The sequence below is a fragment of the Neoarius graeffei genome, chromosome 22, assembly GCF_027579695.1.
Source record: "Neoarius graeffei isolate fNeoGra1 chromosome 22, fNeoGra1.pri, whole genome shotgun sequence".
NCBI classification, from domain to species: Eukaryota; Metazoa; Chordata; class Actinopteri; order Siluriformes; family Ariidae; genus Neoarius; species Neoarius graeffei.
Window position 1 is genome coordinate 3,472,406 of NC_083590.1, and position 16,459 is coordinate 3,488,864.

The following is a 16,459-nucleotide window of genomic DNA, read 5'->3' on the forward strand; positions in this document are numbered from 1 at the left end:
ATGCCATGCTGGTAATGGCTCGCGCTCTCTGGCTCTTCTGTCTAAGCATGCGCATATCACATGAACACACATGAAACTATGGTAAGCCCATAAGCTCAATATACCACAGCAAAGGAGACCGATGAGACGCTGCTGCTGAACATGGATCTGTCGCTGCGACAGCCAAACCAAACCAATCATTAATGACAGCACTTTTATTCTGTTTCTTGGTAATTAAAGTGGACTGGACTTGTAGTGTCACTTCAGAACAGCAAAACGTCTAGAGTCTCCCTGAATGAGGAAACATTTCAACTTCACTGTTTGCTTTTTCACTTTTACATTCATCTCAAAGAGCCGAATCAAAGAGTCGATTCTTTTCCCGAGCGACACTTCACTCGGAGTGAATCAGTTTTACAGAAGTGAAAGTGTTTCTCCTTCAGCCTCGGGACCATTTTGTTGTTGTTCGGAGAAAATAATAAAACTAAAGAAAAACTGCAACTCCAGGCAGAAGCGGTGAGATGAATGAAGCCCAGCATGGAGTGCTGAGTAAAAGTAAGTGCTGTGTTGGAGAGAAATGTGGTTGTATTTGACTGAGCTCGTGTAAAAACAGCAGTAAAACTGCGGAACTGAAATCATCTTCCCTGTAAAGCTGCTGTTTATCGGCTGTGTGTTCTATATTCGAGTTTCTCTCTCCAGTTTCTCATCTATTAAACACTCAGAGAGTTTGGGGGAGTTTAACTGGAACGCATTTTTGTTTCCCTTCATCCCATAATGTGGTGATGTAAAGTTTACTGGGACTTTAATGGAGTGTGTGTGAAAAGCTCCTGAAGTGGAGGAGTTTCAGTCAGTGAGGGAATCTAATAAGAGGAGGACATCTTACAGCACTTTTAATGACCTGCACACAGATTAGTCATTTACACTGCTATAAATGTGGGGAAGGGAAGTTCCAGTCATCATCAAACCATTAAAACTAAATAAAGTGCCATTTAATGTGGTTAATTTTGGGCTGGGAGATCTGGCAAAAATATATCAAGATTTTCCAGCCTGGATCATCAACAATATTATCATGGGGTGGTTTTGTGTTTTAATGTTGGTTTTTAAGACTATTTTCCAGAGCAAGCAAACTAATTTCCTCATTGATGTAAATATACGGCATTTTTTCACTCAGGGTCACATTTGGAGAAATAAGATGTTGTGCAGGTGGATTTAAAAAATATGTCAAGTTTCTTGTATTAAACTCATTATGTTTACATTCGTGTCATCGGATCACCACAGAGAACACTTTTTAAATTTTGTTTCCATGTTGATTCTTTCATTTTTTTATGCCTTTTTGGTCCATTTTAGGGCTGTTTTGGCATGTTATACTGTTCCACTGTACACTGATCTATATAACATCATACAGAATCCCACGTTTCTAGTGCATTTTGTGCTATAAGATTGATATGAAATGATAATGTCGTATCTCTGCTTAATTTAATATATGCATAGAAAGGAGTCATTTATCACCTGCCAAAGATTTTGCAGTTCTTTAATAATGTGTCCGTCGTTATGCCAAATGATGTTTTTGGTCAGTGTTCTCAAAAAGGAACCCAAAAATTCAATCACTGATTCTTTTAATGGTATCCATTTTGGTAGTTTCAATCGCTATATATGTCGGAATAATGCACAGAAAAAATGTGTTGACTGTAAGACACCGACACCTTTCAGCGTTCATTGAAAATGTTCACTGGGATAATGGAAAAAGCGGTGTAGTCTCCGTCGCCCTCTCTAAACTCGGGGTTTAATCAGGGTTAAAGAATTTCCCATAATGTTTTTATAATTACCATGAGAAGTAAAGGTATAAAACTGCCTTTAGTCATTACAGACTTGAAGTAATTGCACTGAGTAGTGGTTTAATTGAGAAATGTAGTCTCCGTAGCCCCCAATTCTTCGTTAGGCTTTTCTTTGTTAGAAAAGAGATTTGATTCTGTGCTCATTGCCATACACATTGTATTTCATAATATTTCCAATAAAATATATCTAGTTATACCTTTTAAATCTTTCTTTTTTTATTCTGTGGAAAAAAATATACCCTGGTGTAATCTCTGTAGCCCCCATCAATTCACTGAAACGGTGGTCTTGATCAGCAGGCCATATCTTCTGAATCAGATGAGGATACCTCGTGAAATTTTCACACTGTAATATTAAGATATGTGGAAACAACATGCACTGACTACAAATCTGAAAACTAAACTTTCAAAAAATGACCATTTTGGAACAGAAATGTGGACCCTGAGGGAAAAAATGCCGATATCTTTAAAAGGAAACATAACTTCACTGAAAAAGAATAAGACACCTGAGGCCAAAGCACATTTTCAGACACATTTTAATAAAGTGCACTTCACTGCAAAATGTAAACCATTATTGCTAAAAGGAAAATAAAGATAACAAATAAAAAATGCAATATAAATCTACATCACCTCTAGTATTATCTGTTAAATATGTGTCAGATTAAAAAGAAACTGTTTCCCAGAACACACCACAAACACACGGACTGCGTCACGCTGACTTCTGATCTCTAACACACACACACACACACACACACACCCCGGCTCACAATCAAATCAACACGTACCAACAGAATTATAAACAGTTTCCTTCCAACTGCAATAAACTTGCTGAACTCTGATCTCTCCACAGTCTGAGATATGACGTGCAATACGTTGTTTTTCTATTCAACCCACAACCTGTACATATTGCTTGATTTCCATATCGTTTCTGTTAAGTGTATTTATGCTCATTTTGAATTTATTTATCCCCTTTCTTAGCTCTCAGGTACTTGCTCGGTCAGGTGTGTGTGGTGTTTTTTTTTTTTTTTTTGTCTTTTGCACCTTAACTTTTTGCACCTTTGGGACCAGCAGAAAAGAAATTTCATTGTACCTTAACAGTGACAATAAAGAACTTGAACTTGATTTAAGGACTCCATTCCCACATCCACTTGTGCGTCTCCCAGAACTTACCAAGCCTTTATTTCTGTGTTCTGGTTCTGCTGCTTGAGTTTGGATTCTGCCTCGGTGTTGATGTTTGATGACCGTCTGGCCTTTGCCTGTTTTTGAACAGTTTTTATCTGGGTGCCAGTCTCTTCATTCCAGCTTCAAACTGCATTTGCATCTGTTTCAGCCTCCCCTTTATGATAAATATGTAAATCCAGAACACTTCAGCTGAGTTTGTTTACATTTATATTTAATTACTTTTAAACAGGATATTTGTTTTATTGTGTGTTTTTATGGTACTTTTCTTGTCATTCTGTGTTCAGCTGAGGAATGGAGATGTTAGAAAAATATTTGAGACTCAGTCAGTCATAATGAGGATCAGCGATATTTAGAAGTTGCTGAATGGGTCGGTGCAGGTGCAGTGTCCAATGTCATGGCATCAGTGATCAGTGTTTTCTCATAAGGAGTGTCTTTATGCTGCTTTCTTGCTTTTGCATATTTTTCAAACACCTGTTGTTTTCACCGTGTCTGTTGTGTAAATTCCAGCATTTTCCATTTCACTGATGTGGAATTTTTTAGGCACCAGGTTCTCTGTGTTCTTGGCCACGCCGTTCCCAAACAAAACGAGGGACTGTAGGCCAAGGAACTGCTTACTCTGGGTTCTTATTGGTTCGTTCCTGTGTCTTTCAGGGAGACCATGAGCTGGACTAATGAACAGAGTAAAGTCTGGTTCATAAAACAAGGTGCCATGTCTAAGCATTTTCAGCACAACTGACAAAATATATTCAGTATCATGGTCCATGTGATCCCTCAGTAAAAACAGATCATGGATTGTTCACGGTCTAAAACAGTCATATCACACTCCTCTACTTTAGGCTCGCAGAAATCATGTCCGTTTAGTCCAACTGACTTCAGACTGACTGACTTCTGGATCAGAATTTATTCAAAGTAAAAACTCATTTAATGCTGGGAAAGAGAAAGTAGGATGAGATTTAAAGTAGCTTTTCTATCAACCGCAAATGATTTTCGTCACCTTCTGGTTCAGCTTTTTTAGTGAAGGCATCACAGCTGACCTGCTTCCACTTCAAACTGTTTCTCCTGCCTTCCAGCAGAGGTCTCCCTCCCCTGATTACTGAACTGTCCACCTCATCTCCTGTGTAGATGGACACGGAGACTTGTCTTCTGCATCTAACATGACATAACACTGCTGTCAAGTCAAGTTTATTTGTATCGCGCTTTTAACAATAAACATTGTTGCAAAGCAGCTTTACAGAATTTGAACGACTAAAAACATGAGCTAATTTTATCCCTAATCTATCCCCAATGAGCAAGCCTGTGGTGATGGTGGCAAGGAAAAACTCCCTCAGACGACATGAGGAAGAAACCTCGAGAGGAACCAGACTCAAAAGGGAACCCATCCTCATTTGGGCAACAACAGACAGCATGACTATACTATTAACAGTTTTAACATGAAGACAGTTTCGTTGATGTTATAAACTCTTCATTGATGGAAACTTGAGTGCAAAACTGTTCATGACAACTGCAGTCCTAAAGTTAGCAAGTCAACTGTAGTCCTCAGCCATAAAAGCATTACTGTAAGAGTCCAGAGCGTCCTCCAGGTGTGACTTTCAACTGTCCACATGGGGCCGTTCTCCACAGGAGCGATGCGATAAAACTCCAACCAGACACAGGGCACCAGGATGGATCAAGCAGGTCCGAGGGGCAGAAGAGGTCAGCATCTCAATCTCAGGACCAACATGCAACTCAGAGGGACAGATTGGTTGTTAGGTATGCCCTAAAAGTGACACAAGTATTAAGTCTATGTGATAGGCTCGCAGAGACGAGAGTCTTGACATCAGGCATAATACACAATGGCATGTTAATATGGTTAAAAAATATCATGACCTGCTCTGGCTGGATGCTTGATTGGGTGATGGGAGCACACTCCTCAGCAATGATGAGATGCAGATGGGACCCTTAGGGCTGACCAAGACAATTCAGTTACATTTCACCGGGTCTGGGACATGCGACAGAATGTCTGACGGCCGATTCCCTGCAGGCTACGATAGCCAGTCGAGGTCTCCACCCTCTCCACCAAAAGATTTCCTGTTGACTCCATGTAACTCAGAGGGACAGATTTTTTTTTGGGGGGGGAAGAGAGAAAACACAGGTTGTTAGGTATGCCCAATGTCACCTGAATAAGTAGGAGCAGTATACATATTGCACTGAGTACAAGCAGGGACTCCGGCAACTAACTATGACAACATAACTAAAAGGAGAGAGCCAGAAGGTAACACAGGCATGAGGGAGCCCCGGGACATAAAGCAGCCAGCCACTACACCGTCAACAAACTCGAGTGAGCAAGCGAGTGGGGACTGACAGCATCCATACATCCCAGTTTACCAAAACACTCTGTCTGAGGACCCTCTAGATCTACACCTTTACCTCATAAACACCATTAACACAAGGCTTGACTAAACAGATATGTTTTCAGCCGAGACTTAAACACTGAGACTGTGTCTGATTCAGGAATGCTGTATGATCTTTAAAACTTCTCTTACTGTGAATCCTCCTGATTCCTAAGTTTGGATCTTTTCACACGTGCAGTTCATTAGATATGAAGGGATTGTTTTCTCCAGTTTTAACAGCATGTTTGTTTGTTTTTTTCTGATTTTTAGGAGCGTCATTCATTCAACTCATGAGTAATTCAAGAGATCCGCGTCTTCAGGAATCAGCAGTGAGTCCATGAGCTGTGTGTCCATACACTAATATTCAAAAATGGAGACCTGTGATCTGGACACAGATAATGTGACCCCACCCTCAGAAAAGCGGTAAACTGCCATGTTCTAATATTTTAGTCATTAACTGTTCAGATCTGAAATATGTAGTGAGTTTATATGAAAAGATTAACTGAACAAAAATTCAGACTAAGAATGAAAAGTTAACAGTCACCACTTGAAAAAATGCCAGATTCTGTTCACTGTCAGTAAAATTATGTTCTGATGAAATTAAAAATGCAGTCGTATGAGACGATACATTAAAGCCACGATACGAATCGTATCCCAGTACAGGCTTCACAAGACCAGACTGATGAGACGGTGTTGACACAGAACACTACATTTTAAAGTGTAAAACATTTATTTTGATTTGTAATGGCAGCAAATCGAACCACTGCAGTCTCACTCCAGTCGGGGCGTTAAACTCAGATTCTGTGTCAAATCCAGGTGTTTATTTTAACCTGCATTTCAGACCGTAGTCAATCCAGCTGTGATAGAAACTGGAGTGCACGTCTGTATCTACAGCGGTTTACTGTAACTACCTTCAGATGGCTCCACTACAGATCTGCTGTGAGTTCTGGATCATGTGAAAATGTTCAGCAGTCGTGTTCGACAGGCTGTTTCAGTATTATTTTTTCCAAGTTCACGCGGGCCGAATGAAACGAGGCTGTGGGCCCGCTGTCTGACCCGTGTGCCAGAACACTTCCTTCTGATCAGCTTCACTTTCTGGACTGTTAAGTCAGCGTGCTTTGAGGCAGTGAGGTTTCCCTCTATAACTCTGTGGGCTTCGACCTCTGGTGCTGCCACCTAGTGTGTAAGAAGAGGTAGAGCTCATAAAGAATATTCAACAGAAATCTCGTGATGCATGATATGAGCAGGAGATTCGTCTCTCCCTGTATTTTGTATTGTGATGTTTGAGATGATGAAATTCTGTCTCATGCCTCCTCTGTAATGTTGAACAGTGAACTCCAGAGAAAGAGATCAGACTCCCCAGAACCCAGCTGTGTCTCCATGAAGAGTGATGCGTCTATGGGTCCTCCTTTGGAGTTTAAAAATAGAGACTCCTCACCTGTACACAGGTAACATCCCATAATTCTCAGAGTTAAAGTCACAGTTACAGGCTGTGCTACACTGACATTAGCAGCTGTTTTGATTTAATGATCCAACACAGTTCTAAAGCTGCTTTTACATCTTCATTTATCTGGTGTTTGACTTTATTTTGGTGTTTGACTCGATTCAGTGTCTTGAAATTAACTCTTGTACTATTTTACTCAGTTCAGAGCCACAATCAGCTCTGTTACACAATTATTCTGAAATTTTGCTCCAACTCCAAATTTTACTCTCTAAACTCAAAATAGAGCAAAATGTAACTATTTTTGAGGAAAATACTTTTAACTCTGCAAAAATTGCTCAGTCATGTTCCCTGTGTTTGCACTAGAGCGCACGCATATCAACCGATCTGCTCATCAGAAATATAAGAAATATTCACACTTACTCGTGTTTATCTTTGGCTGGATCGAATTGAAGTAAAAAAAAAAAATTACAAACAAAGGCACCACATTGCAGTTCAAGATTGAATTGAATCTCTGTCCTGAATCATGAAATGAATCACGAATTGAATTGCTGTCCTGAATCATCCGAAGCACATAAAATCCGTGTGCCTTCTCGCAATAAGTTCTCATCTCATTATCTGTAGCCGCTTTATCCTGTTCTACAGGGTCGCAGGCGAGCTGGAGCCTATCCCAGCTGACTACGGGCGAAAGGCGGGGCACACCCTGGACAAGTCGCCAGGTCATCACAGGGCTGACACATAGACACAGACAACCATTCACACTCACATTCACACCTACGGTCACATTAGAGTCACCAGTTAACCTAACCTGCATGTCTTTGGACTGTGGGGGAAACCGGAGCACCCGGAGGAAACCCACGCGGACATGGGGAGAACATGGAAACTCTGCACAGAAAGGCCCTCGCCGGCCACGGGGCTCGAACCCGGACCTTCTTGCTGTGAGGCGACAGCGCTAACCACTACACCACCGTGCCGCCCCTCGCAATAAGTTTTACTTCCAAATTGCTTTAACTTTCTCTGACAGATTTTATTCTGTTTACGGTGGGCGTTCCCACCATGAAAGAGAAACCAATCGAAACGGAAAGAGTGAAAGTGATTATCATGCCATTACCATGGAAACAGTCTTTTATGAATGCGTAAGTACGTGCGCCACGCTCCGACTTCGGTGTGTTTGAGGAAGGTGACAAGTTTTATGTTTCGTCTAATCTGGATAATTTAAATACTATAATATTATTTGTCAGTGGGCATAGAGGAAAGTGTAAAGTATAAAGTTTCTCTCAATATGTTTGTCATGCTTGTTTGATAAAAACTCTCAAATATTTATCTAAATACATGACCTACTCATTCTAAACCTGACGGACATTGCGAGCAAAGCTCTCAACCCCAAAGGGTTAATTTTTGATGTCATGAGATACATTGCTTAATCAGTGGTGGAACTATTTTCTTTCGTGTGAGCCATCTTTGGCCAATCCCTGCACGAGCCATCCAGACAAAATAGTTTTCAGGGCAGGCTTGCTTGCTTGCTTGCTTGCTTGCTTGCTTGCTTGCTTTCTTTCTTTCTTTCTTTCTTTCTTTCTTTCTTTCTTTCTTTCTTTCTTTCTTTCTTTCTTTCTTTCTTTCTTTCTTTCTTTCTTTCTTTCTTTCTTTCTTTCTTTCTTTCTTTCTTTCTTTCTTTCTTTCTTTCTTTCTTTCTTTCTTTCTTTCTTTCTTTCTTTCTTTCTTTCTTTCTTTCTTTCTTTCTTTCTTTCTTTCAGCAAGACAACCCCAAACTGCTTTCTGCACATATTAAAACTGCATGGCTCCATGGTAAAAGAGTCCAGGTGCTAAATTGGCCTGCCTGCAGTCCAGACCTGTATCCCATTTAAAACATTTGGTGCATTATGAAGCGCAAAATACGACAAAGGAGACCCCGAACTGAAATTGTATATCAGGCAAGAATGGGACAACATTTCTCTTTCAAAACTCCAGCAATTGGTCTCCTCAGTTCCCAAATGTTTAGAGTGTTGTTAAAAGTAGAGGTGATGCAACACCATGGTAAAGACACCCCGTTCCAATTTTTTTGAAATGTGCTGCTGACATCAAATTCTAAATGAGCACGTATTTAAAAAAAAAAATAAATAAATAAAATTTCTCAGTTTCAATGTTTGATATGTTGTCTTTGTACTATTTTCAATGAAAAATAGGGTTTCAGAGATTTGGCTATCATGGTATTCTGTTTTTATTTCCAGTTTACACAGCATCCCAACTTTTTTGGAATTGGGGTTGTAGTTTGAAAGTCCAATTTTGAGAAATTCTGAAGGTTAGATATTGTATGTTCCATTTTTGGTGCCCATATGGTGCAGGGACATTTAAAATAAATGAAGGCAGAGGACTAAAAAGTTGTAACTGTCATATATTTGTATTTGTGTGACTGTCAAATTTTGCTCGAGCTAGCCAACAGTAGGAGGAGAGGGAGCGTCATCGTTACTTGGGCTCGCGCACGCCCTCCTCAGTGCAGCAGAGGTAATAGCTGCCTCGCCTCGTACTTTTTCATTGCAGTTTTATGTCGAGTGCAACAAGCCTCAATGTCTTTTGCACATCTGTGAAATAAGTTACCTCGACTATAGAAAGTGAGGACGCACAAAGAAGGGGTGTACGAACATTATATTAGTGATATTCACAGAAATGTTAACAGGCATGCGCTTATTACCTGCGCTCAGCTCGGTTTCAATAGGATCGCGCAATCAGAGGAGAGGCAGAGCTCACCGCCGCCGCACCTCTCTGTACCTTGCGTGTACTTGCTGCTGTGTTCCGCCAGTCAGCAATTTTGACAAAAACAATGTGAATCATCCAGAAATGGAGTGATTCTATAATTTGGGGTACATTTCGCCGTAAGAAAAAAATAAAAAAACATATTGCTTTTCAGTGAATCAACCAGTCTTACAAGTTAGCATAATCCTTCAGGGTAACATATCCAGTTGTTGCAAAGCTTAATCATTAACCATTTTTTCTATTTTTAATGAAATAAAATGTTTTTCCTTCCGAGCTTGTCAACTAAGTTGCGGACAAACTGATATGATTTCAATCATTTGGCGGAATCTTACACTTAAAGTAAAATTAGATTTGAAGACATATTTAGTCTTTTCTGCCAGATATACAATATTTAAAAAATATATATATTTTATTCATTAAAGTTTCCCCCAGTATGTAAGTAATTCGACTAAAACTGTTATTAGGACCATGATTTTTTCATTTACAAAAATGCCATACCAGTCATTTTCACAATTTAAAGAAAAGGCTGCCAAAGTTCACAACTGGTCACATCTATACCAATCAAGTTATGTTATAGACCTCATTTTCATTCTTTTAACTTGACAAATGTAAGTGTAACTTAGTTGACGATGGAGGTAATGTGGTTGACACAAGTAACTTAGTTGACAGGACACATTAAACAACCAGTACCATGTTATTTTAAGGTAGTATGAAATTTAATGAAAGCTCATTTAAGTAAATTCATAGGCAAGGTGATGGATAAAACAGTGATGAGGAAATAAGCAACAGTAACCATGTAACTGTAACTCAGTTACAGTAAAATATCAGTAGTAATCATCAGTAGAAATCATTCATGTAGCCAAGCAGAATCAAAGGCGATAAAGTTGATTCACATACATATAAAAGCAGTGAGAGGGCAACAAATAACAATCGATGAACTGCCCTGCACTGTATTCAGTTAATACAATAGAACAGAATTACATTGAAATATAATGAAATACAACTGTAGTATATGAAACATTAAACTGATCGATACATTCCATATAAACCTCACTAGGACCTTTTACAAACTTGACCATATTTCTCTGTCAATTTCAACATGGCGTGAATTCACTGCTTTTGGAGGAGGAATCATTCTCAACACATCCTCAAACAGGTACCATAGCACATCCTCTCTGAGTGGCCAGAAGAAACGGTTTACTCCAATGTTACTCATGCACTTCACCTGTACATGGGTTTCCATGATGTCCTGAATTATCCCAGGGTAAATGTCCCCTTCGTATCTTACAACACACCATTCTCCAATTAGATCAGGACCCCAAGGAATTTCACATGCTGCTGCTTTGTGTGTTTGAGGGACTAATGTTGCTGTGTGTTCAACATCAAAGGCAAAGTCATGTGTGCCATCACATCTGCATTCAAAACTTTGCCTAGTGGTACAAGGGCAACTGACACCCCGATACTGAAGTTTCATCTTTCTTTCCCTGCTTTCCTTCTGCGCCTTCCTCCAATAGGCCCTCTTGCTTCTCTTCTCTCTCTCTCACTCATCATTCCAACAGTTTTCACCTTTCTCTGTGCCCTTAGCCTGTGCCATGCCTGTCTTTGCTTCTCCAAATATGCTGCCCTTCTTGCTGGATCAGCATCTCTTTGAGCCCTGTATTTGCGCTGTTTTTCAGCTGCTGACACCTATTTCAAATAGATTTTAAAATACTAAATTAACTTGTATAGTGAAAAAGTAAGATGCACTCTATTAACTACAGTATTCATTGAGATAGGCAGACTGATAATGACAATGATGTAGTGAAAATTACTGATGTCAGAGAGCACTGGAGTTGCCTGTCAACTAAGTTACCCAGTCTGTGTAACTTAGTTGACAGGTAACTTAGTTGACAATTTCCATGTTTTGTCTCATAACTTCCTTAGCTAATGTAGCATTGCTAAGCACATGGCATTTTCTTAAAGAGGTTAACAGCTTTTTTAATCAGGTAAGTTAATTAAAATATTGAAACATCAAAACCCATGATTATATGAGTAACTTAGTTGACGCTTAATTAATATACTCCCAGACCATATGTAATTTTAGATCAAATATTGAAGAAAATTAGAGGAGACTCACCATGATGCATTCAAAATGCCTGCCAGAGAGGAAGGCGTCACCACACAGGGCTGGTCACATGGTGTTGGAGCAAACCATTTTTGGGTTTCAGCGGGGGAGTCTTGTTAGTAACTTAGTTGACATAAATTTTGCGGACAGCGGTAAAATTAATATTTTAAGTATTAAGATGTTAAAATGTAATATGAAATTATTTTTTTTTCTCCTATTACTTAACACCCTTAAGAACATTATAAAATAATATTATTGACTTTGATGTTTTTTAATGCTTTATTTTGAACACAAAATAGTGAAACAGGAAATCGGACATGGAAAAAATGAAAACTCTAAGAATATCATGATAGATTTTAATTACTAATAATCAAAAAATATGTTAAATGTTTTTATAGTTATATTGCATGATGTGTATACCTGCTTAAAATGTGAAATTCCAGAGAAAAAAAAGATTTTTAATAGTCAGTAACATCAGTAAACATCAGCGGACATGGAATGTACCCCAAATTATAGAATCGCCCAATGACATTTAAAACACAGGTCAAGGAGAAGAATCATGAGTTATGAAATATTATTTTACATTCATGTCATCTGTGTTCATTGGAGCATGATGGGTGAGGCTCTGCCTCCCCTGTGTCAGAGTGCAGGCACTTATGGATTTATGTGCAAAGGAGGCCAGGACGTGAACTGTCGGCAAAGCCAAATCGTGAGACAGGAAGCGTGGTCAGAAACCAAGCGTGTGTCAGTCAATCAGCAAACAGAGTAATGGGGCAGGACTAAGACTGAAACCTAAACAAAGAGAATAAGCGGAGGTCAGAATAACGCGAGGCAGACAGAGTGTGAAAGGCTTGGTATGAACTGGAGAAACAAAGAACAATTCTTCGCACTGGAGCTGAGTGAAAGAAGAGCTTAAATAGCGTGACTGGCAATTAGTGGGATGAGTGACAGCTGTCATCAATAAGCTGGTGACAGAGGGTGCTGTGTTTCTTGGGAGTTGTAGTTCAGAGTCCATGTTTGTAGTCTGGTTGTTCTCAGCGGGTTTACTGACAGAAGCCCCCCCCCCACCGTGAAGCCCTTTATTCTGTTGAATAAAGAATATTCAACAGAAATCTCGTGATGCATGATATGAGCAGGAGATTCGTCTCTCCCTGTATTTTGTATTGTGATGTTTGAGATGATGAAATTCTGTCTCATGCCTCCTCTGTAATGTTGAACAGTGAACTCCAGAGAAAGAGATCAGACTCTCCAGAACCCAGCTGTGTCTCCATGAAGAGCGATCGGTCGATGGGTCCTCCTTTGGAGTTTAAAAATAGAGACTCCTCACCTGTACACAGGTAACATCCCATAATTCTCAGAGTTAAAGTCACTGCAGAGTGAAAGGCCGTGTTACACATTCCTGTATCCAGGCCAGATCATGAGCAGAGTTTTGATATTTATCAGTTTGTTAAACTTTAATTTGGTCCAAATGCTGCTGCAGTACCTTCAGTAAACATTTTAGAGTAATTAATATTAGTAACTGTGCAGGTCAGTGTTTCACAGTGTCACAGACAGGATAAGGAAGTAAATTCATCTGCATGTGACAGTGATAGTAATGGCTCACAGAATCATTTAAATAACCAATAATAATTAGTAATAAGCAGTGTAAATGTTTTCTATAAAGGACTGTCTGTAATGTTGAACAGTGAACTCCAGAGAAAGAGATCAGACTCCCCAGAACCCAGCTGTGTCTCCATGAAGAGTGATGCGTCTATGGGTCATCCTTTGAAGTTTAAAAATAGAGACTCCTCACCTGTACACAGGTAACATCCCATAATTCTCAGAGTTAAAGTCACAGTTACAGGCTGTGCTACACTGACATTAGCAGCTGTTTTGATTTAATGATCCAACACAGTTCTAAAGCTGCTTTTACAACATCTTCATTTATCTGGTGTTTGACTTTATTTTGGTGTTTGACTCGATTCAGTGTCTTGAAATTAACTCTTGTACTATTTTACTCAGTTCAGAGCCACAATCAGCTCTGTTACACTGTTACTCTGAAATTTTGCTCCAACTCCAAATTTTACTCTCTAAACTCAAAATAGAGTAAAATTAACTATTTTTGAGGAAAATCCTTTTAACTCTGGAATAATTGCTCAGCCATGTCCCCTGTGTTTGCACTAGAGCGCACGCATATCAACCGATCTGCTCATCAGAAATATAAGAAATATTCACACTTACTCGTGTTTATCTTTGGCTGGATCAAGTTGAAGTTAAAAAAAAGGCACCACGTTGCAGTTCAAGATTGAATTGAATCGCTGTCCTGAATCACCCGAAGTGCATAAAAACTGTGTGTCATCTTGCAACAAGGGGGTGAGAGGGGTTATCCATGATTGAGGTCAGCTTGGCTAACATCCTCCTCTCACCCACCACCTCAATGGAGTCCAGAGGACAGTCCAAGACTGAGCCAGCCCTTCTGACCAGTTTATTAAGTTTCTTCCTGTCCCTCTCTGAACTTCCACAGCCCCAGCAGACCACAGTGTAGAAAATCACTGATGCTACCACAGAGTCATAAAAAGTCCTAAGCAGTGTCCTGCACACACCAAAAGACCTCAGTCTTCTCAAGAGGTGGAGATGACTTTAGCCCTTCTTGTACAGGACATCTATGTTGTTAGTCCAGTCCAGTTTGTTGTTGAGGTGAACACCCAGGTATTTGTACTCCTCCACGATCTCAATGTCCAAACCCTGGATGTTCACTGGTGCAATTTGGGAAACCGTCCTTCTGAAATTGATCACCACCTCCTTTGTCTTGCTGGCATTGATGCGCAGGTGGTTCAGTTCGCACCAGGCGACAAAGTTGGTGATGACCTCTCTGTACTCCAGATCGTCCCCCTCTGACACACGTCCAACGATGGCTGTATCATCAGAGAACTTCTGGAGGTGGCAGCTGTCCGTGTTGTAGCTGAAGTCAGATGTGTAAAGTGTAAAGAGGAAAGGAGAGAGCACTGTACCCTGTGGAGCCCCTGTGCTGCAGACTACCACATCAGACACACAGTCGCGGATCCTCACATACTGCGGTCTGTTAATGAGGTAGTCGATGATCCATGCAGCCAGGTGGCAGTCGACACCAGCTCCCTCCAGCTTCCCCCTAAGCAGTGATGGCTGGATTGTGTTGAAAGCACTGGAGAAGTCAAAGAACATGATTCTCACAGTGCTCCCAGTGCCCTCCAGGTGCAACAGTGACCGGTGTAGCAGGTAAATGACAGCGTCATCCACACCAATGCCCGGTTGATATGCGAACTGCAGGGGGTCCATCTCGCTGTTCACCAGGTGTTGGAGGTGGGAGAGAACAATCCTCTCCATGATCTTCATGAGGTGAGACGTTAAAGCTACTGGCCGAAAGTGGTTGGGCTCCCTGGGGTGCGCAGACTTGGGAACTGGAACCACACATGATGTTTTCCACAGAAGTGGAACTTTCTACAGACTGAGGCTCAGGTTGAAAATGTACAGAAGAATCCCACAGAGCTGATCTGCACAGTCCTTAAGCAGTCTGGAGTTGATACCATCAGGGCCAGCAGCTTTCCTTGTCTTGATCCTCCTCAGCTCCTTCAACACCTGATCAGCTGTTATGGAGAGGCGAGGGGTGTAGCCGAGGTGTGAGTCCTGTAGAATGAGGTCGGGGGTGGAGTGTGTGGATTGGTCTGGCAGGGAGCGGAGGGGGGTGATGTAGTGTGAGGAGGGAGCTGTTGGTGTCAGAGGTATTATGGGGGGGTGGAGTGATAACACAGACAGGTCAGGACTATGGTGAGTGGGGGAGGGTGGGGTGGCACAATCAAATCTGTTGAAAAAGAGATTCAACTCATTTGCCCAGTCCTGGGCCCCAGATACAGGGCCCCTCCCACTGTCCTTTGTGTGGCCAGAGATGGTTTTCAGGCCTCTCCATACCTCTCCGGTGTTGCTCCCCTTGAGGCGCTCCTCCAGCTTCCTCCTGTAGCTGTCCTTGCCTCTCCTTATCCCCCTCTTCAGCTCCCTCTGCACTCTCCTCATCTCCTCCTTGTTGCCAGATTTAAAAACCCTCTTCTCGTTTAATAGGGCTTTTAGTTCAGAGGTCACCCAGGGTTTATTGTTGGGAAAACACCGTACCTTCCTGACTGGCACAGTGTTTTCAACACAGAAATTAATGTAATCCGTGATGCAGGTTGTCATCAATGTCATCCCCGTGAGGTTCACACAACACATCCCAGTCCGTGGTGTCAAAGCAGTCCCTCAGTGCCATACTGGCCTCCTCAGACCAGCTCCTTACATACCTCTTGGTGGGTGGTTGTTTATTCACCATAGGTATGTATGTAGGGGACAAGTGAACCAGATTGTGGTCAGAACGGTCCAGCGGGGGGAGGGGTGATGAACTATATGCGTCCTTGGTGTTCACATACATTAAATCCAAAGTTCTCTTGTCTCTGGTGTGGCATTTCACATACTGAGTGAAGGTTGGGAGAGTGGAGGACAGGGAAGCATGATTAAAGTCACCGGAGATTAGTAGCAAGGACTGGGGGTGTGATGTCTGAAGCTTTGACACTGTAGTGTGTAAGAGCTCACAGGCTGCAGCAGCATCGGCCGCTGGGGGGATGTACACAGTTATCGCGATAACGTGCGAGAATTCCCTCAGGAGGTAGTATGGCCGAATGCTAACCGCTAACAGTTCAATGTTCTTACTGCAATACTGCTCCTTTACCCTGATGTGCCCCGGGTTACACCATCTGTCATTCACAAACATCGCTATACGCCCTCCTTTCCTCTTACCCCTCTCCTTGGCTTTCCTGTCCGC

The 16,459-nt window shown here is 41.2% G+C and overlaps 1 protein-coding gene across 1 annotated transcript in view; it reads left to right on the forward strand.

The window, feature by feature from the left end:
• Positions 1-353: 353 nt before the first annotated feature.
• LOC132870536 (NACHT, LRR and PYD domains-containing protein 12-like) overlaps positions 354-16,459 on the forward strand; it is a 129,924-nt gene continuing 113,818 nt past the window's right edge. The window contains exons 1-4 of the mRNA XM_060904212.1: positions 354-531; positions 5,630-5,782; positions 6,691-6,807; positions 12,876-12,992. Coding sequence (XP_060760195.1) covers positions 5,730-5,782; positions 6,691-6,807; positions 12,876-12,992 — 287 coding nt within the window. The 5' untranslated portion in view covers positions 354-531; positions 5,630-5,729. The remainder of the gene's footprint in view (positions 532-5,629; positions 5,783-6,690; positions 6,808-12,875; positions 12,993-16,459) is intronic.